Source organism: Enoplosus armatus, chromosome 8, assembly GCF_043641665.1.
Source record: "Enoplosus armatus isolate fEnoArm2 chromosome 8, fEnoArm2.hap1, whole genome shotgun sequence".
Classification (NCBI taxonomy): domain Eukaryota; kingdom Metazoa; phylum Chordata; class Actinopteri; order Centrarchiformes; family Enoplosidae; genus Enoplosus; species Enoplosus armatus.
The window spans coordinates 26,058,904-26,086,333 of record NC_092187.1 but is presented as its reverse complement, the minus strand read 5'-3'; the positions used below and the strand labels follow the sequence as shown (position 1 = coordinate 26,086,333).

General features: G+C 42.1%; 2 protein-coding genes across 5 annotated transcripts in view; both read right to left on the bottom strand.

The window, feature by feature from the left end:
* Positions 1-415: 415 nt before the first annotated feature.
* Positions 416-15,248, bottom strand: sypa (synaptophysin a). Of its 4 annotated transcripts, XM_070910463.1 has the most exons (8): positions 15,238-15,248; positions 8,769-8,787; positions 5,815-5,880; positions 4,018-4,142; positions 2,894-3,092; positions 2,623-2,814; positions 1,195-1,410; positions 416-484 (listed from the first exon to the last, which is right to left on the bottom strand). In XM_070910463.1, the coding sequence occupies exons 2-8, from the start codon at positions 8,784-8,786 to the stop codon at positions 416-418; spliced, it is 885 nt and encodes a 294-aa protein (XP_070766564.1). In that variant the 5' UTR covers position 8,787; positions 15,238-15,248. The 4 variants fall into 4 exon arrangements, with proteins under 4 accessions (XP_070766564.1, XP_070766561.1, XP_070766562.1 ...); XM_070910460.1 differs by lacking the exon at positions 15,238-15,248 and having other exon boundaries at positions 8,769-8,786; XM_070910461.1 differs by lacking the exon at positions 15,238-15,248 and having other exon boundaries at positions 416-481; positions 8,769-8,786.
* Positions 15,249-16,436: 1,188 nt separating this feature from the next.
* cacna1fb (calcium channel, voltage-dependent, L type, alpha 1F subunit) overlaps positions 16,437-27,430 on the bottom strand; it is a 45,804-nt gene continuing 34,810 nt past the window's right edge. Inside the window, exons 37-50 of the mRNA XM_070909659.1 lie at positions 26,588-26,684; positions 26,046-26,148; positions 25,622-25,723; positions 25,405-25,535; positions 24,823-24,957; positions 24,650-24,710; positions 23,972-24,194; positions 23,019-23,126; positions 22,370-22,506; positions 21,955-22,067; positions 20,139-20,337; positions 17,001-17,048; positions 16,778-16,878; positions 16,437-16,697 (exon numbers count right to left, since the gene is read on the bottom strand). Coding sequence (XP_070765760.1) covers positions 16,437-16,697; positions 16,778-16,878; positions 17,001-17,048; positions 20,139-20,337; positions 21,955-22,067; positions 22,370-22,506; positions 23,019-23,126; positions 23,972-24,194; positions 24,650-24,710; positions 24,823-24,957; positions 25,405-25,535; positions 25,622-25,723; positions 26,046-26,148; positions 26,588-26,684 — 1,819 coding nt within the window. The remainder of the gene's footprint in view (positions 16,698-16,777; positions 16,879-17,000; positions 17,049-20,138; positions 20,338-21,954; positions 22,068-22,369; positions 22,507-23,018; positions 23,127-23,971; positions 24,195-24,649; positions 24,711-24,822; positions 24,958-25,404; positions 25,536-25,621; positions 25,724-26,045; positions 26,149-26,587; positions 26,685-27,430) is intronic.

Here is a 27,430-nt window from a genome sequence, read left to right as displayed (position 1 = left end):
GATACTGAATTTATCAAGACAACAGAGCCAAACCATCGTTGTGTCCTGGGGGGAGGGGCAAGACCCAGGACCCAGGACCCACACATATATAGTTCCATGTTTCAAAAGGCTCAGTCATTCCCTCAAACAGCTGCTCACTGTAGTTTTTATCAAACTAACAGCAGGAAATAGTGCATGTGTTGGGGACTATTTTCAGCGGCGGATGAATCCACATGTGGTGCTCTAGTGAGTATTTGGGACAGCAGGACGGTGTGTGTGTTCATGGTGATGAAGGAACATGTGACCCAGTGACAATACTACTACTACTACTACTACTATTACTACTAATAATAAGATATTTCAGCCTGTGATGCACACACAACACTTGTTAATAGAAACATTCACTGCTGCTTTGAGTCACCTGCTTCCTGTCAGTTCACATCTGATTGGAGAAGGAGGTGGGCGCCCCCTGCTGGCCGTAGCCCTGACCGTACTCTGCATCCTGCTAGAGGAAACACAACAGCAGACAACATACAATAGTACAAGGCCTACTGCAGTCTGACAGCACACAGAATAGTATACAGTAGCTGTATCCCAGTTCCACTTTATAATACTACACAGTATCAAATAAAACTGGACATCGAGTTTTGGACTGAAGTGTTTGAAGACGAGTGAGCGGGAGAGAGAGAAGACACATTATTTATTGTGAAATTGGTTGAGACTGTTAAGATGTGAAACAGTTAACAAAGAAAAAGGGAAACTCAAGCTGCTGCTACACTTTATTACTATTTATTACTTATTTTGTTTTTCTAAAATTAAGCACAGTTTTTCAAAAGCTATTTTATTTATTTTCTCTCTTGTATTTTTAAATGCAGCCCTTCTTTTACTTAATGAGAGAAGAACATTATACATATCTACATTATTATATACCTGTATAGTTCAATGTTAAGTGACAATAAATATTGTCATGTTTTTGAATTGTACTTTCTTTATTTGATTTGACAGTCAGTTGTTGATCACATGCAGACGTTGATACAACTACTAGGCTACTTCAATATATATCACACTAAATCACAACGCATGTTCGACATGATGATGTTCTGGACCTTTGCTTGGGGACATTTTCTCTAACTGGACCTCTAACTGGAATATTAGTTGAATACCCCTGCTTTAGATGGAGCTAGGCGAGCAGTTCCTCCCTGCTATCAGTGTTACCTGGTTGTATCCTTGCTGGTTGTAGTCGGGTTGGTAGCCTCCCTTGTTGCTGGCGTATGGGTCTTGTTCGTACGCCCCCTGCTGGCCATAGGCGTCTGGTGCAGCTGGTTTCTCCTGAGGAGGCGGAGCTCGCATGAAGGGAGCGATGATGCCCGTCTCCTTAAAGACGAACCAGAGGTTTCCCACCCACAGGATCAGGTTAATAAATCCAAAAGCCTGGAAGAGGAGAGGATGAAGGAATTTCTTATTCGTCTGTTTTGGTAGACAAACCGATTCAGTTAGAAACACAAAGACACAGTATCGTTTGAAATGATGCACTACTAGTGCCGACACGACACAAGAGTTTCAGTTACAATGCAAACATTTGACTTCATTGAATTTAAGAAGAGACAGAGAGAGACAGACAGAGGGAGAGACAGAGAGAGATACAGACAGACAGAGAGAGACAGACAGACAGAGAGACAGAGAGAGAGAGAGAGAGAGAGACAGAGAGAGAGAGACAGAGAGAGAGACAGAGAGAGAGAGAGACAGAGAGAGAGAGACACACACACACAGAGAAACAGAGAGAGAGACAGAGAGAGAAAGACAGAGAGATAGAGAGAGAGACAGAGAGAGAGAGAGAGAGACAGACAGAGAGACAGAGAGAGAGAGACAGACAGAGACAGACAGAGAGACAGAGACAGAGACAGAGAGAGAAAGACAGAGAGAGAAACAGAGAGAGACAGAGAGAGACAGACAGAGAGACAGCTGCATGCTAAATTGACATTTGACAGATTTGAATCTCTGTCCTATGGACACCGTTTGGTTGGTGCCATAAAAACCCCAGGCCCACCTCATGGAAATCATAAGGTGCTGACCCAAACCAGATCCAGGTCCGGTCCAGGTGTTCTAATCCACTTCAGTTCTGGGTCAGGTCAGCCTTTTTACACTTGGGCCAATAGAAGAGATGTTTTCAAAGCTGAAGCCATTTTCAGAGAGAGTTTGGTGATTTAAATCAGTGACCATCTGATCAAGGAACTGAACAAAATTATGGCTCTTATCAGACATTTGATGCCAACTTTTGGTACTTGACAGATTTCAGTGCTCTATGCTGTAGACTGACATCTGAGGCCTTGGTACTCGGTGGTTTGCTCCCCTCCAGTTGTGACTGAGTCACTACCCAAAGTGAAGGAGTTCAATTATCTTAGCATCGTACTCAGGAGTGTCGGTGAAATGGAGCGTGAGATCGACAGGTGAAGATTTAATGGAGATTGTGGCCATTAGTCATCGCAGCGTCGGGTTTACAGTGAGGTGCCACCACAGTAATGGTGCTGCTTCTGCCTGCAACCTGGATTCATCTATATACATTTAATATTTTGAGAACTTTGGCTTAAGTAAGGCATCGCAAACAGTATAATTTTGGTGTCAGAACTAATCCCCTATCCTTACCACAGAGGTGTTGAGTCCGGACATGACCGGGTCGTGGACTTCGCGGCAGCGGTTCCCCTCAACTTTGCAGGCGGAGATCAGACTGATCACTTCATACGGGTCAGTCGCCGTCTTCACGTCGGACAGACCTTTGGCCCAGGCCGCCGAACTCACCAGCCACATGAAGGCAAACACTCCGGTCACACCCAGGTCCTAAACACACACACAGAGTGTATGAGTGACATTTCCCAGAGGTCACCTGTCAGTGATGCAGTCAGGTCGGTAAACGTACGATCAGCGGGCCCTTGTTGTTCTCCTTGTACTTCTCAAAGAAGAAGACGTAGATGCTGAGAGCTGCTGTGGAGTAGAGGAAGGCAAAGACTCCGATGGTGACAAAGAACTCGGCCGAGGAGGAGTAATCGCCAATCAGGAAGAAACGGTCCCTGTTCCCGCCCTTACAGGTGGGGGCGTCAAAATATACCTGGTGGAGTCTGAGAGAGGAAGAAGAAGGAAGAGTTTGAAATACCTGAACTTCAGTCTTGTACAGCCACATTAGCAATTTGGCTCTAATGACAGTGAAGTCTGTCTTCAGTCTGTCAGTGTTTTGTTTTTTTGTTTTGTTTCTGTCGGCTGTTTTCATCAAACAAGCTGTAAGAAGCCACTGTACACTACTGCTGAACATAGTGCAGCAATTATCAGCTAAACAGACAGACATTTCTCTCAGGAGTTGGTGGAGACCAAACACAGCTAACAGACTGACATTCAGTCCACATGTGAACATGGTAACAGTGACATGGCAACTGTAAATAATCCACATTCTGATGAAGGTTGTTCCCAGTCTGACAGTGTAGAACTGAGCCTGACAAGCTAAGCCTTAAATATCCTTAACAGACCACCATCTTCTATACTCTGCATCTCTTCTTTTACTTCTTCTTGTTGTTTTTCTTGCTCATCACATCACAAGCTCCCAGCAGCTCAGCTCAACATATGGTTAATAGTTATAATTAATATAAATCTCTGTTTAGCCCATTTTGATCCAGTCTTTGGTCACAACAGATTCATCAACAGTCCTTTTTGGTCTTTTTTTGTCTACAGCACCAAACTCAAATTTCAGATAAGTACTTGAAGGTTCTCTTGTTTCTCCCCTCCTGTTTTGCCTTCACTGTCACTAGACTGTATATTCATGGAGTCAATTTCAGCTCACAGCTTCTTCACCCCAACTCGTGCTGAACTAGGTGAGTCCTTGTGTATTTGCATCCATTCATGACTTTACTTTTGAGTTTTCACGTTATGTTTAGTATCAGTTGAAGCATGAACTCTGTTTTGTGATGAACATCAAAGAACACTGGTTGCTTCAGTCTAAAAGTCCATTTTAGTTATTATCAGTATTAGTAGAGTGATCAGTGTTGTACTGACCTGAATGGATACTCAAACTCCACCTCTATACTCAGGTCGCTGTCTGTCCGGTTCTTGCACTCCACCGCCATCCGGAACATCCCAGAATAACTGCCACAGGTGGAGAAGGCAAAGATGGCGAAGAACTGGGGGAGGAGGAGGACCAACAAACAAAGAATAAGTAATAATTCTTAATGTGGAAACATCCTATCATGGTTAAACCAGAGTCTGCAACCATGCTAGCTGCTCTGTGAGGCTGTACTTTGAAACAGCAGTGCTTTGAACTAAATGCTAACATCAGCATGTTAACGTGCTCACAATGAGAATGCTAACATGCTGATGTTTAGCAGGTAAAATGTTTACCATGTTCACCTTCTTAGTTTGGCATGTTAGGTTCTATTTTTAAAAAAGCTCTATTATCAGAACGCACCAACAGAACATTCACGTCTTTTCCCTCATAATTATTCTGCTGAATTATAATGTTGTTTCCAGGAAACATGCTACAAATGAACCGTTATATACAAGCTTTTTTCTTGGAAATTATTAAGAACATTTTGAAGAGATTAGAAGAAAAGTAATAAAAAGGTCAAATAAGATGTCACTAAATAAATATGTAGGAATAACCTTGCTGGTCTTATTGAGGCTTAAATTACCTATTTTTTAAATGTAGTTCTGCTGAAGCAGAGGAAGTGTTATTTTGTGAAGAGCAAAGAGTGAATCTCCTGCAGGATAATGACTCATCATCACTTCTATCTATAGAGTCACAGCTTGAAGCTTTAAAATGCAACATCTAACCGACAACCCTCACAGTGTTGGTGCCCTGCTCAGCTGCTCTACAGTACAACTTCATCACCATCATCACCATCACCATCATCATCATCATCATTGTCATCATTGCTGAGCAGCCGGCTTACAGAGGACACACACACACACACACACACACACACACACACACACACACACACACACACACACACTCAGTGAGCAGATGGTCACAGTCAGACTTTCTGTCCAATCCCTGCTTGGCACTGTGTGTGTGTGTGTGTGTGTGTGTAGTTTAGTTAATACCACACATACAATAATACTCAACCTGTACAGGGAATCATATTCTCCTCTCAGTGTGCTCATGGGCGATGTGGTGTGTGTGTGTGTGTGTGTGTGTGTAAACTTCAGGAGTTTTTATGGAACCAACAAACTCAAACTTGTGAACTATCAGACGCGATTTATGTGTCGTCGCTGTGAAAGAATGTGAAATCAAAGAGGTTTGAGGACATTTTGAGGAGGATTTTGAAAACCTTGTGAGGATGCTTTCAAAATGTTATGGCATAATACTGCATTTTAAAAACCTTTTCAGAATTTTTGGGAGATGATGGCGTCTGAAGGTGTAAACCAGGTGAGGGTTGAGCTCGGATCTTTGATGAAAGGTCATACATGGTTGGAGGGCTGTCCTTTATCGATAGCCCATGATGATTATTGTTAGGTTCATCCAGAGCTGATGGTTTGTTGTAAAGACGGCGCATCCGATTAGGAAGAACAGCAACATGTCGTCTGCATAAAGACTTATCTTAAGTTTTGTTTGGATTCCTTGTAATGTTTGTGCCTTAACGCAGCAATGTGGTGCCTTGATTTGTTGTGGGAGTTCAGTATCTTCATCAGTGTGGATGTGATCTGAGGTGGTCTGACTGATGTTCCTTAGTTAGATGAATGTCTCTAGTTGACTTAGACCAGTGGTCTCCAACCATGGACTGGTGCTAGGCTTACATCTAGAGTTTGTAATTTGAGTTATTTCTCTGGCTGTTGTTGGTCTGATAAACTCACCCATTCTAAGGCTTTAATGAAGCCCAGAGGGACCTTCAACACCCTGAACTGACCCTGGGCCACCATCTGTAGAGAGAAAGAGAGGATATAGCATCTATTATTAGCTCGAGGTTTGATTTTATTCATTCATACATTTTACAGTGCTCCCAATCAACCAACACTCACTGCAAAACAAGAGCTAGATAATAATATAATAATAATACACTTTATTTACACTAAACAAAATTACAAAGTGCTTCACATGTTTGAACCAGGATTAAAACATTTCAGGAGGCAAATAAAATTAAACAATTAAAAAGAATGCAAAAATAAAATGGAATTTAAAGATAAGTTTTGGGAAGTGATTTAAAAGAAGTGTGTGATATAAATACCCATAAAATAAAACCAATATAAAAAATAAGCAGTAGAGAAAGTGTCACAATTTAAGTAAAGACAACAGAGGACATTTAGTGACTCCAGTTCACAACACTGTACCTGAACGCATCTGAAGCTGCTGTGTTTTATTCAGTTCACCTTCAGAACAGCAGCACGAAGTGTTTTCAAGGAGAATCAATCAGTGATGTAACATCACAAAGTCTGAATATTATTTATAAAGGAATATTTCATCCAAACAAGAAAACAAGATCTCTGCAGGTTGTTACAAGTCAGTAAACAGATCTGCAGTCAGTCTGAACAGAAAAGGTTTTTTACTGTAAGGTGACGGACAGACGGACGGTCCTGTGTTCAAACAAACAGATCAATATTTCTTCTCAGATTTCAGTCTGTTGTTTTCACAGTCGACACGACTGATGTGATTTTTAATATTCAGATTTCAGATCAGTTACTACACTGTGTCTGTTTCTGTAGATGATACCAGAGTCCACGACAAAAAGTCAAAAGTCAGTGGACATACTGACAGACTTCATCAGGTGCTTTAAGGTAACAGGAGTGTTAAAGAATATCAGAGGAGCGTCCACATGAGAAGCTGCCTGTGGGAATATTAATGATCACAAGCAGTCTGCATGAATAAGTACTTTTACTGTGATACTTTAAGTACATTTATCTGATAGTGCTTCTGTACTTCAGGTACATGTGAAGACATGTCTTGTAATGGAGTATTTAGTAATATTATAGAAGTTTTAAAAACACTGAGATATTATAAGAATATTATTTTCATCTACAGAAACCATAAAATAGAAAAATAGCATAATGTGACTTTCACACCAACAATCGCTGGAATCAACACAAACGTTTGACGTGAAAATATAAAATATTATAAAAGATGTTTAGAATCAGCAATAAGATGATTCACAGCAGATGTTTATTACTTTTCCTGGAGCACTAAAGGCAACACATATTAAAGGCTCTGAGTTTGACCCCCCTAACAGGGGGCCCTGTGGCCCCCTTTCAGGTTCATGTGGCCCCTGAATCCAACAGAAATATCATAGAAACAAATGAAGGCAGATTTTTCCTTCAGAGGACAGAAAGATAAACGTCTCTATAAAATATTACAACTGAAATAATATTGAAAAATAAAGTCAGAGTAAACACACTTTAGGTTTCAGAGTGCAGTGACTTTATGTATTAACAGCCGATTAAACACAACAATAGTTACATAATACATACTTGATTAGAGTATTACAGTAATATTATAGAAATGGAATAGAGACATTAAGACAGAAGGTAAAATATTATATTTAACCTCCTAAGACCCAAGCTCTATCTTAATTTCTCTTTGCTATTTGGGCTTATTGGGACCTGATAAGTATAAAAATTAAGCATCATCTGTTGACATGATGTGGTTCTGCAATTTTGAATTTCCATATAAGCAGAATTAAGTATTATGGTATAACCCAAAATGTGATGTCCACGCATGTGGATGCCAGGTCTTAGGAGGTTAATATAATAAGAACACTTTAGAAAATACATGTAGGTCCTGAGATCCACCAGAACGACAAACATGTCTGTAACAATCACTGGAATAATATTAATAATAATAAGAATAATACAACTGAAACATTGTTAGGTCTCGATGAATCAACAGTAACATTATAGTAATATTATAGTAATATGTATTATATTTGAAGAATATTCTAGTGTGGTTTTGGACTCCATCTTATGGCGGCTACTGCTGAGAGGAGGAGTCGGTGAACCCGGGTGAAACTGGGTGAAACCGGGTGAAACCGGGCTGTAACCGGGTTAAATAATACGGGAGCAGACTCTGTAAAAGCAGAGCAGGTTAGACCCGCAACAACAACATCAGCAGCATCAGCATCCCGAGCGGAGAGGAAATCCTCCTCCTCCTCCTCCTCCTCCTCGGCTGCCATTTTACACACACACACACACACACACACACACTCGAGGCCTATCATTTCATCACGCGAACACTGAGCTGCTGAAATATTGATGTTTACGGACAGTTTGTGTTTTTAATTTCAGTTCTCCTGCAGGCAGCGCGCAGGGCCTAAAACCCCCGCTAATAGAGCTGCACCTTTTTGAGAAGACCTCCCGCAGTCCGCCTCAACAACCCAGACCCAGAGACACCAGAGACCCACAGACCCCAGAACAGGCTCCAGTAACCCGACAGAGGTTCAGAGGTGGTCCTGATCTTTAAGACTGGGTCAGGATGAGACAGAAACGGATCCCTCACCTGTTTTTGATTTCTGTCAAATAATTCATGAACAAAATCACAGTCAATAATAAAACCACTGATTCCTGATATTTGACGCTCATTTCTCTGATTTGTCGGTTATTAATCATGTAATCTGTAATAATGCCGTGATGCCGCCGTGATGCGGCCCGACACGGAAACGCAACGCTTCACCGGGAGACAAATACAAACATGAATCCCGGCGGGCCGCCCCGAAACACGACACGAACACACCCCGAGCACCGAGCACAACACACGCAGGTAGAAAAGATGAAAAGACGAAGCAACATAAAGGAAATCAAATGTGGATGTTGAGCGTTTGTACCTGATTTACGACGTCCATCCTGCCGCCTGTCGAGAGGAGAGAGGAGATAGAGGGAGGAGGAGGAGGAGGAGGAGGGAGGAGGGAGGAAGATCAGGAGGGAGGCCGTTTCTGAGTCCGCGTCATTTATTTTTTATTTACTGTTCATTTGAATTCAGAAGCTTCAGCAGCTCAGAGGAGATGAAAGAGTCAATGACAGTCATACTGTAAATGTTTCACTGTATTAATAAACATCATTACTGTATTAATAAACATGAATACTGTTTATATGTTCACTGTATTAATAAACATCATTACTGTATTAATAAACATGAATACTGTTTATATGTTCACTGTAATAACAAACATGAATACTGTTTATATGTTCACTGTATTAATAAACATGAATACTGTTTATATGTTCACTGTAATAATAAACATGAATACTGTGTATATGTTCACTGTATTAATAAACATCATTACTGTATTAATAAACATGAATACTGTTTATATGTTCACTGTAATAATAAACATGAATACTGTGTATATGTTCACTGTATTAATAAACATCATTACTGTAATAATAAACATGAATACTGTTTATATGTTCACTGTATTAATAAACATGAATACTGTATTAATAAACATGAATACTGTTTATATGTTCACTGTATTAATAAACATGAATACTGTTTCTATGTTCACTGTAATAATAAACATGAATACTGTATTAATAAACATGAATACTGTTTATATGTTCACTGTATTAATAAACATGAATACTGTTTCTATGTTCACTGTAATAATAAACATGAATACTGTATTAATAAACATGAATACTGTGTATATGTTCACTGTATTAATAAACATCATTACTGTAATAATAAACATGAATACTGTTTATATGTTCACTGTATTAATAAACATGAATACTGTATTAATAAACATGAATACTGTTTATATGTTCACTGTATTAATAAACATGAATGATGATGGGGACTTGTTAATATGTCATGATGTATGAAGTGGTGTAGAAATAGGATTTTAAACAAACTAACTTATCGTTTGCAAGTTACTTCATCAGCTAACGTTACGAAGCAACCAAGCCCGGATCCATGCTGTATAGCTAAGCTAAGTTACAGCTAGCTGGCAAACGTTACCTTAGCTTAGGTAACACTTCAAAGCAATCGATATAGCAATAGTTATACACCTTTGTTTTGTACCGTTACGTCATTTATTGTTGGCCGTTTGTCAGAATACATCAGTTCATGGATCACGTTAATCGGCGGAGTTTTGGCAAGCTAGCCAACTGACAGATCCTCTCAGATAGTATTTTGCAATAACGTTAGTGAGCAAGCAAGCTAAAGTTAGCCAGCTAGCTGTAACTTAGCTATGCTGCATGGGTCTGGCGTTGGTTGCTAGCGTCGGGGAGGGGCTCATTCTTTCAGTGACGTTACACTCCGTTCACACATTGGCAATGAAAAGTGATTAATACATGTAAAAAAAACCATCCACATAATATCTTTAAGTGAAATAAATGAAATCAAATTGGAAAAGAAATTACATATTACAGAAATTACATTCAAACTTGACAAATCAATGGTTCAAATATTTGTGTACTGAATTATTTAGTAGTGCAACTCTGAATATTGAATAGAATATAAAAATGAAATGAAACAGCAGTTAATTATATATTTGCATTACATAAAACACATACACACAATAATGATAATAATAATTGTCTTGTGAACGAAGTTTACTTGTCACTTGTCAACAAATCCTGCATTATTTATGTTGTTTACTTGCTACAGTCTTCTTCTTCACTGCTTCTGTTGACGCATTGCTGCATTTGTTGCAACCAGAAGACAGCTGTTTCTTCATCACTAATGAGGCTGAAAAAGACAAAAGGCCCCCTTAGTAGCTGTTCTGGAGCTTTCAGTCACATCATATGATCTTCATCAGCAGATGGGATTTGCCCAGTTTGACATGGAGTTGCAGATGTTCACTCTTCCCTTTTCTCCTCAGGGTTGCTTTTGAAGCCTATTTAATATTTTTCAGACTAAATATCTTTAAATCCAGCTTTTTAAGGGAAGATATATTTAGCTAAATAAAGATATAAAAAATGGATTTAGTGTTTCTCCCCCAGTTATATTCCTGACGGAGTGGAGAAGGATTTCAAACACCAGTTAGATTCATGTAGGGAGATAAAACTCACCGAAAATAGAACTAAACAGTGAAATGATTCAAATTGAGAATGTTTGGGGCAAATTTTAGTTTTAGTAACAATGACTATTTAATACCTCATTTTCCAAAACACATAATAATATCACAGTAAATAATTTAAAAATGGTATTTATTGTTATAACATATAGTGTTATACTTTATCATAGCATCTTCAGATCACTTCAGTCTTTCATCTGCTGCAGTCACTTCAGTCAGACAACAGAGGGCGCTGTCAGACCTGACTGACGTCAGTACAATTTGTTGACCATGTCTCCATTAGTTTGTATTTTGACTTCCTGTCTAGACAGGAAGTGGGAATGTTGTATATGATTATCATATATATATCACATTTTTAGGAGTAGGGTTGTTGGGAAAACACGAGTTTTTCAAATGTTACGTTTTGGTGCAGTGACAGCAACACAAACTAAAATCTGTTGAAATTTCAGCTGACATCTTAGACATATCTCAAACCTATATACATATCCACCTTCATACAGTGTATACATATATATATGTGTATATATATTAATGATAATATATATATGCTTTTTTATACCTATTTACATTCCTACCTTCATTAATACCTGCATACTTACATATACATACAGACATACATACATACATACATACATACAGTGCATCCGGAAAGTATTCACAGCGCTTCACTTTTTCCACATTTTGTTATGTTGCAGCCTTATACCAAAATGGATTAAATTCATTTTTTTCCTCAAAATTCTACACACAACACCCCATAATGACAACGTGAAAAAAGTTTTTTTGAGATTTTTGCAAATTTATTAAAAATAAAAAACCTGAGAAATCACATGGACATAAGTATTCACAGCCTTTGCTCAATACTTTGTTGATGCACCTTTGGCAGCAATTACAGCCTCAAGTCTTTTTGAATATGATGCCACAAGCTTGGCACACCTATCTTTGGGCAGTTTCACCCATTCCTCTTTGCAGCACCTCTCAAGCTCCATCAGGTTGGATGGGAAGCGTCGGTGCACAGCCATTTTCAGATCTCTCCAGAGATGTTCAATCGGATTCAAGTCTGGGCTCTGGCTGGGCCACTCAAGGACATTCACAGAGTTGTCCTGAAGCCACTCCTTTGATATCTTGGCTGTGTGCTTAGGGTCGTTGTCCTGCTGAAAGATAAACTGTCGCCCCAGTCTGAGGTCAAGAGCGCTCTGGAGCAGGTTTTCATCCAGGATGTCTCTGTACTTTGCTGCATTCATCTTTCCCTCTATCCTGACTAGTCTCCCAGTTCCTCCCGCTGAAAAACATCCCCACAGCATGATGCTGCCACCACCATGCTTCACTGTAGGGATGGTATTGGCCTGGTGATGAGCGGTGCCTGGTTTCCTCCAAACGTGACGCCTGGCATTCACACCAAAGAGTTCAATCTTTGTCTCATCAGACCAGAGAATTTTGTTTCTCATGGTCTGAGAGTCCTTCAGGTGCCTTTTGGCAAACTCCAGGCGGGCTGCTATGTGCCTTTTACTAAGGAGTGGCTTCCGTCTGGCCACTCTACCATACAGGCCTGATTGGTGGATTGCTGCAGAGATGGTTGTCCTTCTGGAAGGTTCTCCTCTCTCCACAGAGGAACTCTGGAGCTCTGACAGAGTGACCATCGGGTTCTTGGTCACCTCCCTGACTAAGGCCCTTCTCCCCCGATTACTCAGTTTAGATGGCCGGCCAGCTCTAGGAAGAGTCCTGGTGGTTCCGAACTTCTTCCACTTACGGATGATGGAGGCCACTGTGCTCATTGGGACCTTCAAAGCAGCAGAAATTTTTCTGTAACCTTCCCCAGATTTGTGCCTCGAGACAATCCTGTCTCGGAGGTCTACAGACAATTCCTTTGACTTCATGCTTGGTTTGTGCTCTGACATGCACTGTCAACTGTGGGACCTTATATAGACAGGTGTGTGCCTTTCCAAATCATGTCCAATCAACTGAATTTACCACAGGTGGACTCCAATTAAGCTGCAGAAACATCTCAAGGATGATCAGTGGAAACAGGATGCACCTGAGCTCAATTTTGAGCTTCATGGCAAAGGCTGTGAATACTTATGTACATGTGATTTCTTAGTTTTTTATTTTTAATAAATTTGCAAAAATTTCAAAAAAACTTTTTTCACATTGTCATTATGGGGTGTTGTGTGTAGAATTTTGAGGAAAAAAATTAATTTAATCCATTTTGGAATAAGGGTGTAACATAACAAAATGTGGAAAAAGTGAAGCGCCGTGAATACTTTCCGGATGCACTGTACATACATATATATGTACTTACATTCAAACTTAATAAATACATATATTGACTTATATATTGATGAGGTTTGTAAAACCTGAAATGAAATCAGGTCATATTCAAAGTCACGGAGAAGTCAGGTTTGAGGGAATAGTTTTATTTTCTAAATACATACATGCCCAAACACATACATGCATACCTACCTACATGTCTAAATACATACATTCATACATACATAAATACCTACATGTACAAACACATACATACTTACTAACATACATATATTCATACCTACATAAATATAAATACCTAAATATATGCTCCTATACATACTTGCATACCTATATACAAATCCACCTTCATACTCACATTTCTATATACATACAGATTCATACATACATATATACATGTCTAAATACATACACGCATGTGTATACACTTAATTATATACACATGTACATACATACCTACATATTCATACACATATACATCACTACATACATACACACACACACACACACACACACACACACACACACACACATACATACATACCTACAACTATACTTAACTACATACATACAAACATACATACATGCAAACCTACTTACATATATATGTATGTAAGTCCACAACCTTGACCCTTAGCTAAACCCCACATGCATGTGTGTAGCTAACTAGGTATGTGTGTACATACAGAATCATTCAAATACATGCTGAAAGGTGACACCCGACAACCTGTGTGGTACCTGTGTGTGTGTGTGTGTGTGTGCGTGTGTGTGTGTGTGTGTGTGTGTGTGTGTGTTTGTGTGTGTGTTTAGGACCTGGGTGTGACCGATGTGGCTGGTGAGTTCTCTGCGATCTCCGTCTGTGATATTGAAGGAACCGTTGTGCTGTGAAGTCCATGACCCGGACTCAACACCCCCACGGTTAGACCTTCACTCCTTTCTGACTAAGTGGAGCCTGAGCTAAACCCCGCCCCCGAACAGTGATTGTCCAATCATAGCTTAGCAACAATAGCTAGTGACAGCAGGTGTGTCAGTGTTTGTTTGAATGTGTTGAAGCAGTGTATCGTGTATGTAGACACCAAGTGCATATTCAAGATTTTCAAATACTCATTTTACAACAACTCAGCATTAAAAAGTCGGCTAGAGAAAACCAAATCAGTGAGGTGGTGTGTTACCCCATAGAGAGCCGAAATGTCATGACGTCACTTCCTGTCTAGTGTCTGTTTCACTTGCTCCTGTAACTAAATACAATCTCTCATTCAGCATTTCTTCCATGACGCGTTCCTGGAGTTTAAACTTTTATATTCTAAGACCCATCAGCTCCACTACAGCAGTTTGTGATTTCAACAAAGTTAAACAATGATTACGTGAACACACACAAAAAAATGCCATTTAGAGACTGTACAACAGTGAAAAATAACTGGTGTGAAAGAACACTGAGTCAAATAGCAGCTTTATTTCAGTCTTTATTTGAGGTAAACCAAGGTTCAGACAGAGCTGTTTCTCGGCTGAACGCTGCAGTTCTCAACGTCTGATGAGGCTTTTTTGGGGGGAATCCAGGCGGGAAATCGAAAAGCCCTTAACTGGTGGAAACTGTCGGAAAGAAAAACTAAAAGATGACGGAAACACAAAGATTCAGACAAGACATAAACACCAGTGGACTGTCGGCTGTCGAGAAGTAAACAAACAAACCAAAAAAGTCCACTTCTTTGTCAGAATAAAAAAGAAACATTAAAAAAAGAAAAGCTGAACACACTGAACAAACACTCAGTTTCTCCTGTCCAATAAAAAACAACAAAAAGACAAAAGTCTTCTCAGTACATCGACTGATTGTAGACAACAACTTCATTTATAGAATAAAAATACACATTAGTGAAATATGAGAAATAAAATGCTCCACGCTGATCTAGGAGCCACAGAGCAGGAAGTTCAACACGTCGTTTTACAGCATTAAAATACATCAGATATAAGAATTCAGTCAGGACCTCTGAAACACACCTGAACGCAGCACTCAGCCAACAGAATCACACCAACACCTCCGTGCATTATCAAGAGAAGGCTGTTAACGTCATCATTTACTGTTGACTTCCATCTTACTGTAACATGACAAAGATGTTTGTTCTTGTTTGTATTTTGCTTGTGGAGTTTAACTTTGACATGTAAACTTGTTTATCATTAACTTGTTTCCACACTTTGTCATATTTTCTTGTAGTCGCTGATTATTGTTCTGACGCTTTACTGTAACTATAAAAAACAAGGAGAGAGACAAATTGTAACAAGCTAACATGCTAGCAATGTAGCTGGCTAATTCTTGTTAGCTAGGCTGTCTTCATTATTGTGTCGCTGTATTTTTTCACTTTGGATGTAGCAAGGCTAGCTGCCAAGCTACGGCTAATGCTAAGATGAATCAAATCATGACAATGTATCTGAAAAATGCCACAACTCATGCAAACACTGCTGTGTGAGTGCCCGTTTAATTTAGTGTTTAGCTAACTCGCTGCAAAGTGCTATATTTTGAGGCAGAAGATGCAGTTTGCATCTTAAGCCAACTAGCACAATGCTAACCTCTGTTTAGCTGGTTAACAGTAACTGTGAGACCAGTGGAAATCAGGTTTCCTGTCTGAATTATAAAATGGCAACACAACCTGTAAGACTCATCAATGCATTGTGGGTAAAGTGTGATTCTGTGCAGCTTAGCGGCTCCACCACGGTAACCAGCTGCGTCACCATGACGACACGTCAGTGAGTCACACTGCTGGCGGCCATCTTCCACTGTTTTTTCAGGAGTTGACTCAGAATATGTCATCACTTCTCGTCTTGTCTTTTTCTTCTTCTGCAGTACACCTTTGTTCTTCTTCCCTTTCCTCTTTAACTCCTTCCTTTATTCTTCCGTGTTTTTGTTATCTTTATCCTTTTTCCAACCACCTCCCTCCACTCTTTCCTTCTTCCATCCTCCCTTCCCTCTTCTGAACCTCTTTTCCTTGAATGTTTTATCCTTCTCTTCAGCTCATTTTGCACTCTTCCTTCTGATACCTCCTTCTTTCTTTTGTCAGTTTCTCTCTCCTTCCTTGCTTCCTTTCCTACCTTCCTTCTCTCTCATCTAAAATCAGCAATGTTACTTAAATTAAACCAATTCATCTCTGTCTTGCACGTGATTGGTCAAATGTCCTGTCAATCACTGATGCCAATCTCCCCAATTGGTCCAGAGCGTCAGAATGATGTCACACAGGTCATCTCGTCTGCCAGCTCGTCCTCATCGCGGCCCATTCTGATTGGTTCCTCGTCGCTGTAGAGCGCGGCGGGGTCGGCGGCGTTGCCGAGGATCCCGTGGCTCCCCGTGCCAAGCAGGTCGCTGGCGGCCGACTCCATCTCGTCCACCGTCATGTGACACGCGTCGGCGATCTCCCGCTTTGCAAATGCCACGAACTTCGGATCCCGAGCGTAAAGACCGAGACCCTCCGAGATCAGAACCTGCAGAGGGAAGAACAAAGTGACTACAGGCTGACAGTAGTTTACTGATCAACATCAGTAATCAATCAATATTTCCTCACCGCCTCCACCAGACTGTCGGCTGATCCTCGTTTCTCGGTGAGCTGAGCGCCGAGCTGCGAGGGAACTCTGAGGGTGGTGTACGCTCTGTACGGAGGCGGAGCTACAGATACACGCAGGTATTACAGTCACATTCATGTTTGATATTCACAACAAGTTAGAGAAAGATTTCCCTTTTTAAAACCACGTCAAAGGTTATTTTGTATGTTTGTTCATCCTTCCTACCTGACGTCCCTGCAGGGTCGCCGTACCAGGCCGGTCTGGGTGCTGCACCTGTCACACTGACACCTGATGGATGAAAGACACCAACAAACCAGGTGAGTTTAAAGTTCACTGACATGTTAACAGCAGTAGGTTGTGCTTCAGTGTTGGAATGTAGTCTGCTACCACTGTTAGCATAAAGCTAACGTGCCAGCTCGTATCATTGAACATTGTGTATACTCGTAGACCTCCCTCATGGTCGGAGGATGTATTCTAATTCTAAATGTATGAAGACTATATATTCTGTAATATGTATTACAAATATTGAAATACATCAATATTAGTTATCAAAATAATTGATGCACAAAAACAAATACCAATGTACTCATATCATTCATTTATCATACGCTATATGGACAAAAGTATTGGGCCACTCCTCTTAATCATTTCATTCAGTCCCATTGCCACAGGTGTATAAAATCAAGCACCTAGCCATGCAGTCTGCCTTTACACACATTTGTGAAAGAATGGGTCGTTCTAAAGAGTTCACTGAATTCGAACGTGGTACTGTAATAGGATGCCACCGTTGCAACAAGTCAGTTCGCGAAATTTCTTCTCTCCTAGATATTCCACGATCAACTGTAAGTGGTATTATTGCAAAGTGGAAACGTTTAGGAACCACAGCAACTCAGCCACGAAGTGGCAGACCAGGTAATGTTACAGAGCGGGGTTGCCGAGTGCTGAGGCGCACAGTGCGTTAAAGTCGCCAAAGCTCTGCTGACTCAATAACTGCAGAGTTCCAAACCAGCTCTGGCATTCATATCAGCACCAAAACTGTGCGCTGGGAGCTTCACGGCATGGGTTTCCATGGCCGAGCAGCTGCACGCAAGCCTTACATCACCGAGCACAATGTCAAGCGTCGGATGGAGCGGTGTAAAGCACGCCGCCACTGGACTCTGGAGCAGTGGAGCTGTGGAGTGACGAATCACGCTTCTCTATCTGGCAGTCTGATGGACGAGTCTGGGTTTGGCGAATGCCAGGAGAACGTTACCTGCCTGACTGCATTATGCCAACTGTAAAGTTTGGTGGAGGAGGGATAATGCTATGGGGTTGTTTTTCTGGGGTTGGCCTCGGCCCCTTAGTTCCAGTGAAGGGAAATCTTAATGCTTCATCTTACCATTTTGGACAATTCTATGCTTCCAACTCTGTGGGAACAGTTGGGGGAAGGCCCTTTTCTGTTCCAGCGTGACTGTGCCCCAGTGCACAAAGCAAGGTCCATAAAGGCATGGTTGGATGAGTTTGGTGTGGAAGAACTTGACTGGCCCGCACAGACCCCTGACCTCAACCCCACTGAACACCTTTGGGATGAACTAGAACGGAGATTGCGAGCCAGGCCCTCTCATCCAACATCAGTGTCTGACCTCACAAATGCTCTTCTGGATGAACGGGCAACAATTCCCACAGACACCCGCCAAAATCTTGTAAAAAGCCTTCCCAGAAGAGTGGAAGCTGTTATAGCTGCAAAGGGTGGACCAACTTCATATTAATGCCTATGAATTTGGAATGGGATGTCATAAAAGCTCCTGTAGGTGTAAAGTGTAGGTGGCCCAATACTTTTGTCCATATAGTGTATGTATGAGCTCTGAAGCTCCACAGACTTCCACTACATTGATTGTTGTCATGACTACACACTGCTAGCCTGTTAGCTATGAGCTACCAAAGACTGTATACGGTAAACTGCAAGCTAATGCTAGCTAACTTGCTAATCTCTATGGAAATTATAGTAGTAAGCTAGTAGGCTAGCAGTCAGATCTGTAAATGCATTTTCAACAACAAAGCATTTATTCTGAACACAAATATGAACGCATTATCGGCATTATTATTTGATGACAGCAGCTGGATTGCTAATTTGTTGCCTCAAATTTGTTCAGAAACAGATGTTGGTGGAGTGCTGAGCTGAAATACGTTTACATCGGGCCTCAGGAGGGAGGACTGCAGTTGGACTCTTTTGGGCTTGTGAGTAAACCACAGTAAGTAATCCTTCTTTAGCTAACACAACGTTAAGTGGCTGTCCTGATACTAACTTAAGCTAACTTATGACAGGTAAAGAAAAAAAAACATCTTTATGAAAGTAATAAGATGCAGTAAGAAAAAAGAATACACTTTAAGTTCATCTTAAATATGAGATTATAGTAATATTACTGTAACTATCTACAAAAGCATTTAGTAGTAAACATTTTATTAAGGGTCCTGTATAATAAATACATGTCTGGAAAATCTGTTGAAACTTGATACAAACTCGACTCTGCCTCCATGTTTACCTGTCAGGTCGTTCAACTGCTTTCATTCACTGATTACATCCAGAATGCTGTGACAATAAAACTCAACACTTCTTGCAGATGTTTCACATTAAACACTTTCCAGCAGCTCAAAGGCATGAAGGCTTTTAATTTGAAAACTCCGCAGGATGGGTTGGATGTTACTGATGGAACAATAACAACGAAAAAGTAGCAAAGTGGAATTAATTAGTGATTAAGAACAGTATTATTGTTCACCAGGGAAAGTGTTCTGAGCAGTGGTGGAAGAAGTATTCTGATAATTTTATTTAAGTAAAAGTACTAATATAACAATCTAAAAATACTCAATTACAAGTAAAAGTATGTAAGCATTATCAGAAAAATGTACTTAAGAGTATCAAAAGTAAAAAAATGAGCTAGTTTAGTCCAGTGGTTCCCAACCTAGGGGTTGAGCCCCTCTTACAGGTCACCAGATAGATCTGAGGGGTCGTGAGATGATTAAGAAGAAACAAGAAAATGCAAAGTTCTGCCAAATTTGGATTTTTTGGACTTTTCTGGACTTTTTCTCCAATCAGAGACATTTGGAATATGACAAGGGGCCTCAAACAAACACTGCTGTTTATACAAGACGACACTAAACTGTCACATAAATATAGTGAAGTAAAAAGTACAATATCTGCCGCTGAGATGTGGTGGAGGAGAAGTACATTGTAGTATATAATCAAGTTAAGTACAAGTACTTGAGTAAAAGTACATAGCTACTTCCACCACTGGTGGTGAGTATGACAGGACTCTGTTGTTGTACTGATGGAGTTGAACTTTACTGAATTCATCAGGTGATTAAACTATCCTGCTGTCTCCTCACCTCTTCCTGCTCCTCCCTTCTTCCCCTCTCCTTCTCCCCCTCCTCCTCCTCCCCCCCAGGGTGGGCTGCCTTCCTCCTCCACCAGGATGAGAGGAGCATAGAGGAGGCGACCGCGGCGAGGACAGGGGTTGGCCCAGGACGCCGAGGAGGCCGCCGAGGAGCGACCAGAAGACTGACGAGACTCATAACTGCTGAACGTCTGCTGAGGAAGAGGAGGGTTACATGTCACTGAAGAAGATGGGGGGGGGGTCTGTGTGTGTTACCTGTGTGTTACCTGTGTGTGTGTTACCTGTGTGTGTGTGTGTGTGTTACCTCTTAGTGTGTGTGTGTGTGTGTGTGTGTGTTACCTGTGTGTGTGTGTGTGTGTGTGTGTTACCTGTGTGTGTTACCTGTGTGTGTGTGTTACCTGTGTGTGTGTGTTACCTGTGTGTGTGTGTGTGTGTGTGTGTGTTACCTGTGTGTGTGTGTGTGTGTGTGTGTGTGTGTGTTATGTGTGTGTTACCTGTGTGTGTGTGTGTTACCCGTGTGTGTGTGTGTGTTACCTGTGTGTTACCTGTGTGTGTGTTACCTGTGTGTGTGTGTGTGTGTGTGTTACCTCTGTGTGTGTGTGTGTGTGTTACCTGTGTGTGTGTGTTACCTGTGTGTGTGTTACCTGTGTGTGTGTGTGTGTGTGTGTTACCTGTGTGTGTGTGTGTGTGTTACCTGTGTGTGTGTGTGTGTGTGTGTGTGTGTGTGTGTGTTACCTGTGTGTGTGTGTTACCTGTGTGTGTGTGTGTGTGTGTGTGTGTGTGTTACCTGTGTGTGTGTGTGTGTGTGTGTGTGTGTTACCTGTGTGTGTGTGTGTGTGTGTGTGTGTGTTACCTGTGTGTGTGTGTGTGTGTGTGTTACCTGTGTGTGTGTGCGTGTTACCTCTGTGTGTGGGTGTGTGTTACCTGTGTGTGTGTGTGTGTTACCTGTGTGTTACCTGTGTGTGTGTGTTACCTGTGTGTTACCTGTGTGTGTGTTACCTGTGTGTTACCTGTGTGTGTGTGTGTGTGTGTGTGTGTGTGTGTTATGTGTGTTACCTGAGTGTTACCTGTGTGTGTGTGTATGTGTGTGGTACCTGTGTGTTACCTGTGTGTGTGTGTGTGTGTGTGTGTGTGTGTGTGTGTTATGTGTGTGTTACCTGTGTGTGTGTGTGTTACCCGTGTGTGTGTGTGTGTTACCTGTGTGTGTGTGTGTGTTAGCTGTGTGTGTGTGTGTGTGTTACCTGTGTGTGTGTGTGTGTGTGTTACCTGTGTGTGTGTGTGTGTTACCTGTGTGTGTGTGTGTTACCTGTGTGTGTGTGTGTGTGTGTGTGTGTGTGTGTGTTACCTGTGTGTGTGTGTGTGTGTGTGTGTGTGTGTTACCTCTGTGTGGGTGTGTGGGTGTGTGTTACCTGTGTGTGTGTGTGTGTGTGTGTTACCTGTGTGTTACCTGTGTGTGTGTTACCTGTGTGTTACCTGTGTGTGTGTGTGTGTGTGTGTGTGTGTTATGTGTGTGTTACCTGTGTGTGTGTGTGTGTGTGTTATGTGTGTGTTACCTGTGTGTTACCTGTGTGTTACCTGTGTGTGTGTGTGTGTGTGTGTGTTATGTGTGTGTTACCTGTGTGTGTGTGTGTGTGTGTGTGTTATGTGTGTGGTACCTGTGTGTGTGTGTTATGTGTGTGGTACCTGTGTGTGTGTGTGTGTGTGTGTGTGTGTGTGTGTGTGTATGTGTGTGTTATGTGTGTGTTACCTGTGTGTTACCTGTGTGTGTGTGTGTGTGTGTGTGTGTGTGTGTGTTATGTGTGTGGTACCTGTGTGTGTGTGCGGCGTGGCGGTGAGGTGGGATGGTACGTCCCGGGGATGGGCAGGTCGTCGCTGCTGCCTTGTCTCCTCAGACACTGGATGTTAAACGATGGTTTCCGACCTGACAGACGACAACGAAACAAACGCACCCGCTCAGCTGTCAGTGATGATGTCACACCGAGTGACAGCTCAGGTGAGAGCTCTAATCTCATGTTGTGTCGTGTCACTCTGTCAGGCCCTGTGTGACATGATGATCTGTCCTCATCCTCACGTCATACCTGTTTAATCTCCTCTTGTGACCTCATCTCATCAAATGTCATCAAGTCAAATTTGACCTCAAGCTAAATCGCCGGATTCTTGAATCTCATTTGTCACATCTAATGTTATCAGATGTCATCTGATTATTATGGGACATCCTCTCACCTGTGGGCGTGGCAGGAAGTAGGCGTCTCCGGGTCGTCCTCCTGCCCTCGTTGTAGCCGTTACCATAGCTACTGTTGCTGTAGGGGGCGTGGCCATCGTAGTGGTCTCTGTACAGAGGAGGCTCATCGGGGTAATGTCTGCAAGGACACACACACGGCTCTCTCTGTATACCTGTCTGTCCACCTGTGTACCTGTCTGTCTGTCTGCATACCTGTCTCTGGAGGTGATGTGCACCTGTCTGTCTACATACCTGTCTCTGGAGGTAATGTGCACCTGTCTGTCTGTGAGGGTGATGTGCACTTGTCTGTCTGCGTACCTGTCCCTGGAGGTGATGTGCACCTGTCTGTCTGTCTGTCTGTCTGCGTACCTGTCTCTGGAAGTGATGTGCACCTGTCTGTCTGTCTGCGTACGTGTCTCTCGAGGTGATGTGCACCTGTCTGTCTGTCTGCATTCCTGTCTCTGGAGGTGATGTGCACCTGTCTGCCTCTGAGGGTAATGTGCCTCAGGTATGTCTGTCTGCATACCTGTCTCTGGAGGTGATGTGCACCTGTCTGTCTCTGGAGGGGATGTGCACCTGTCTGTCTCTGGAGGTGATGTGCACCTGTCTGCCTCTGAGGGTAATGTGCCTCAGGTATGTCTGTCTGCATACCTGTCTCTGGAGGTTATGCTGTCGTTGTCTTCCTCTCTGCTGTAGTAACCCTGCTCTCCGTATGCCTCCATGTCTCCGTTCCTCCAGTATCTTTCCCTTGAGTCCCTCCTGCAGAACAAGAGTGTGATTGGCTGAGACACCTGTCAGTCAAGACAAACTGGCCCCCGATCAGCCCCCAGATTAACCTGAATATCTCCTTAAGATCATTTGAATCCTGAGAGCTGAACTTTGAATTTGTAGAGAAATTGGTTTTCTCATTCACTTCAATACTGTCAGAGATTGATCACAGCTGCATCTGGTGGACGTTAGAAGAACTGCAGTGAAACACAGTGAGACACACTGCAGCGAGACACACAGCAGGGAGACACACAGAGATACACTGCAGGGAGACACACTGCAGCGAGACACTCAGAGACACACTGCAGCGAGACACACTGCAGCAAGACACACTGCAGTGAGACACTCAGAGACACACTGCAGCGAGACACACAGAGACACACTGCAGCAAGACACACTGCAGTGAGACACTCAGAGACACACTGCAGCGAGACACACAGAGACACTGCAGCAAGACACATTGCAGCAAGACACACTAGAGCGAGACACACAGCAGCGAGACACTCAGAGACACACTGCAGCGAGACACACAGAGACACTGCAGCAAGACACACTGCAGTGAGACACACAGAGACACACTGCAGCAAGACACACAGCAGTGAGACACACAGCAGTGAGACACACAGAGACACACTGCAGCAAGACACAAAGATACACTGCAGCGACACACACAGAGACACACTGCAGTGAGACACACAGATACACTGCAGCGAGACACAGAGACACACTGCAGCGAGACACACTGCAGCAAGACACACAGAGACACACCGCAGCAAGTACTGACTGTTACAGACAGTCCTGATTTTTGCAGTACTATTTGCAGTACAAGTACGTACCTTCCATGTTTCTGGTATGACGGTCTCTTGTGGGCGTGGTCCAGCATGCCGTTCTTCACTGATGGGCGGCGGTGATGGTGATGATTGACAGATGACCTCATGTTGTCTCCACGGCGAAGATGCTCATCGTGTTCGCTGCCGTTCGGCATCTTGGTTAGCGAACCGACCCGGTGGATCAGACCTCCGTTAGACACACTGCCGTCCCCGACAACACCACAAGGACCTGCAGGCAGAAAGGAGGAATGGGGGGGGGGGATCAGACTTCAGATCATTTCCTGCTGCAGGAAGTTTCCCCCCCAAACAACAATTATGTTAAAAGGATAATTCTGGTTTATTATCTATGGATCTACGGGTCGTGCTGAATTTGCACTCTCCACTTCTGTTGTGGACATTGGGGGAAACAAGGATTTGCACAAAACAACATATACTTCATGGTGAACTTCCTGAGTCTCCTACAGATTTCCAAATAAACCTGGTTTTCACATGAATCATTCAACGCTGGTCTCAGACTCAGACAGAAAGAAGCCACCTGAAACAGACTTGGCGTCAGAAATGATCTTCCATATACGTCTTCTAATGTAACATTATGTTTTTGTCTAATGTCTCATGTTAATCTTCACTAACCTGATGTAACCATAGTAACATGTTAAAGTCACATGATGTAATTGTGTTGTTTACCTGTGGGCGTGGTCAGTATGGAGCCTCGTCGATCTTTCTCTGGTCCAAAACCATTTTCACCCTGCAGCGAGAAACCACAGCAGTTACATCTGGATTGTGACCTTTGAATCCACTTACATCACTTTAAAGGACAATTCATGTATGTCTTTTAACTACGGTGTGTTAATATAGACCTTATATGCGGCGTTGTCCTCCAGCTCTTCGTCCTCCATCATGACCTCCTCCTCATCCTCCTCCATGTCCTCGTTCAGAGCCAGACGCATCTCTGGACCCAGATCCTGCAGAGTCTTCAGACCGGCTTTACACAGCTGCAAAGACACGGACTGTTTAGCATTACTGTACTGAGATCATGTTGTCATGGTGTTGTCTCACTGTAAGCAGCACAGTGATCCTGTACTGACTCAGGTTTCTCTGTTGTCATGTAACCCATCAATCCTCAATACACACTCGTACAGACTGTATCTGCTTTAATGATCAGGGTCGTACCATCAGCGGGTGGTACTTCATTTTTCAGCAATATTCTGTTTATGGAGGGAGGAAGATGAAAGCTGTGGGAGAAGTATCCCTTTAATCCAGTCTGTTCTGAAGCCTGATCAAATAAAACTTTCATTATAATACATTAAGTGGTGGAAGAAGTATTCATAATCAGTAAAAGTACAATTACACACTCTAAAAGTACTCTATTACAAGCAAAAGTACAGAAGTATTATAAAATGTACTTGAAGTATCTATATATATATATATGTGTATATAACCTGGATGGCAGACGGGTTGGTGGCGTCAGACTCTCCAGTCAGATCTCCTTTCTCTTTCCTCTTCCTGAACTTCCTGAAGTAATCCTGGATCAGGAAGGTTGCATAAAACTTCCCGACTGTCACTTCCTCCTCTGCAGGACCAGAGACGGAAGTTGGTCAGTAGTATTCCCAGCAACAGTATTAGTAGTGTTTCTTGTAGTATCAGTAGTACTTGTACCTTCATGTGGTGGTATTACTTCATCCAGTAGTTTTGGTTTCATTCTCTTCCAGATCTTCTTGATGATCACCCTCAGCTCCTCATTCTCCTGGTCAGGGTTACCTAGCAACATCACACAGTGGGCGGGGCCAGATATACATCATGATAAAGTCACGTCAGAGTTATTGTAAGTTTCCGACTACAACAGCTAAGTTAGAATTATAACGGGGGACTGTCATAAAACATGGACACCTGTCAGCAGCCAGACACCATTGTTTAATGTCATTAAACTCATATTTAATTAATATGGTGTTAGATTACCAATGTACACTAATTTAATCCTCACACACTGTGTAATCATACAACCAACATTTATGACAACACAGTGACATTATCAACAAGTCTGTGCTCCTTCACTTCCTGTTGCCCTGGACCAATCAGATACCTTCAGTCTTGATCTTGAGGGCGGTGCGAACCAGAGCGAAGAGCGTGGCGTTAAAGGTCACCATCCCGTCAGCGTTCAGAGGCATGTTCATCGCAACCAGACGCTAAGAGAGAGGAAGAGGAGAGCTTTCTGTAAATTCATTTCTGCAGTCTGTTATAGTTAATCTACAGACGCATACAACTTTTCATGTTCAAGGCTCGTCAATTAAAACACGCCACCAACTCCTCTGCAGAACACCGCTTGTATTGAAGCTCACACTGGTCTGCACCTCGCTGAGTGTGAGAAAATATCTACATTATTTTAACTTTAATATGAGTTTCAGACTGAGTTTAGTTGCCTGATTAGAATAATAGACGCATTAATAATAAGCAGCAGAGGACCCAGATCAGATCCCTGAGGGACACCAGGGGCGACGGGAACTTTCAAGATTGAATAATCATTAACATCAACATAAAAACCACTTCCGGTTGAAATAAGATTGTTCCTACACGACATACAGGCGTCTGTATAATACCTACAGTATACAGTGCAGTACATTTTACCTTACAGGCCACTCTGTGAGGACAGAGTTTCCCAAAACCCAGAGGAGGCTGAATCCTCCTGAGCAGAGCCACAACGTCCAGGTGCTTTATACGACCTCTGAAAGAAGAATAGAGAACATTACAACAGTGGTGCAAGAAGTATGTAGTTAAAGTAGCAATACCACAATGTAAAATTACTCTAATTCAAATAGTATAGGAGTATTAGGAAACAAAATGTCCTTAAAGTATCACGTGTAGAAGAACTCTTAATGCAGAATGGCACCTATTGGTGCTATGTTATTCTATTATTGGATCATTATTATTGATGTATTAATATGTAAGTGGTACTTTGATACTACTTTTACAGCTTATATGCAGTTGGGTAGTCTAATCTATAAACATATATATTTTATTATCATATTTTATTAACTGATCAAATGTTTTTTATGTAAAGTTTTAATCTGAAAAATACAGCCGTCAGATAAATGTAGTGCAGGAAAAAGTGCGATATTCCCCTCGGAGATGTGGTGAAGTAGAAATTAGAAAGTAGCATAAAATGGAAATACTCAAGTAAAGTACAAGTACCTCAAATGAAAATGGTAAATGCTCTCTCTTATATAGCGCTTTTCAACCTTCACGGTTCCCAAAGCGCTTTACAGCTAAGTCTCATTCACCCATTCACTCACACATTCACACACCGATGGCGACGAGCTGCCATGCGAGCTGCTGGTCTCCATCGGGAGCAACTTAGGGTTCAGAGTCTTGCTCAAGGACACTTAAACATGATGGGGGAGCAGGGGGAGCGAACCCTGCAGGGGAGCGAACCCTGCAAACCAACCCACTCTAACCAGCTTTACGTCCAGT

Coding starts and splice junctions, on each gene's coding strand:
- sypa (XM_070910463.1), bottom strand. Junction 3,093..4,017: donor GAGTTTGAGTATCCATTCAG/GTCAGTACAACA, acceptor TTCCTCTCTCAG/ACTCCACCAGGTATATTTTG. Junction 2,815..2,893: donor ACAACAAGGGCCCGCTGATC/GTACGTTTACCG, acceptor GTGTGTGTTTAG/GACCTGGGTGTGACCGGAGT.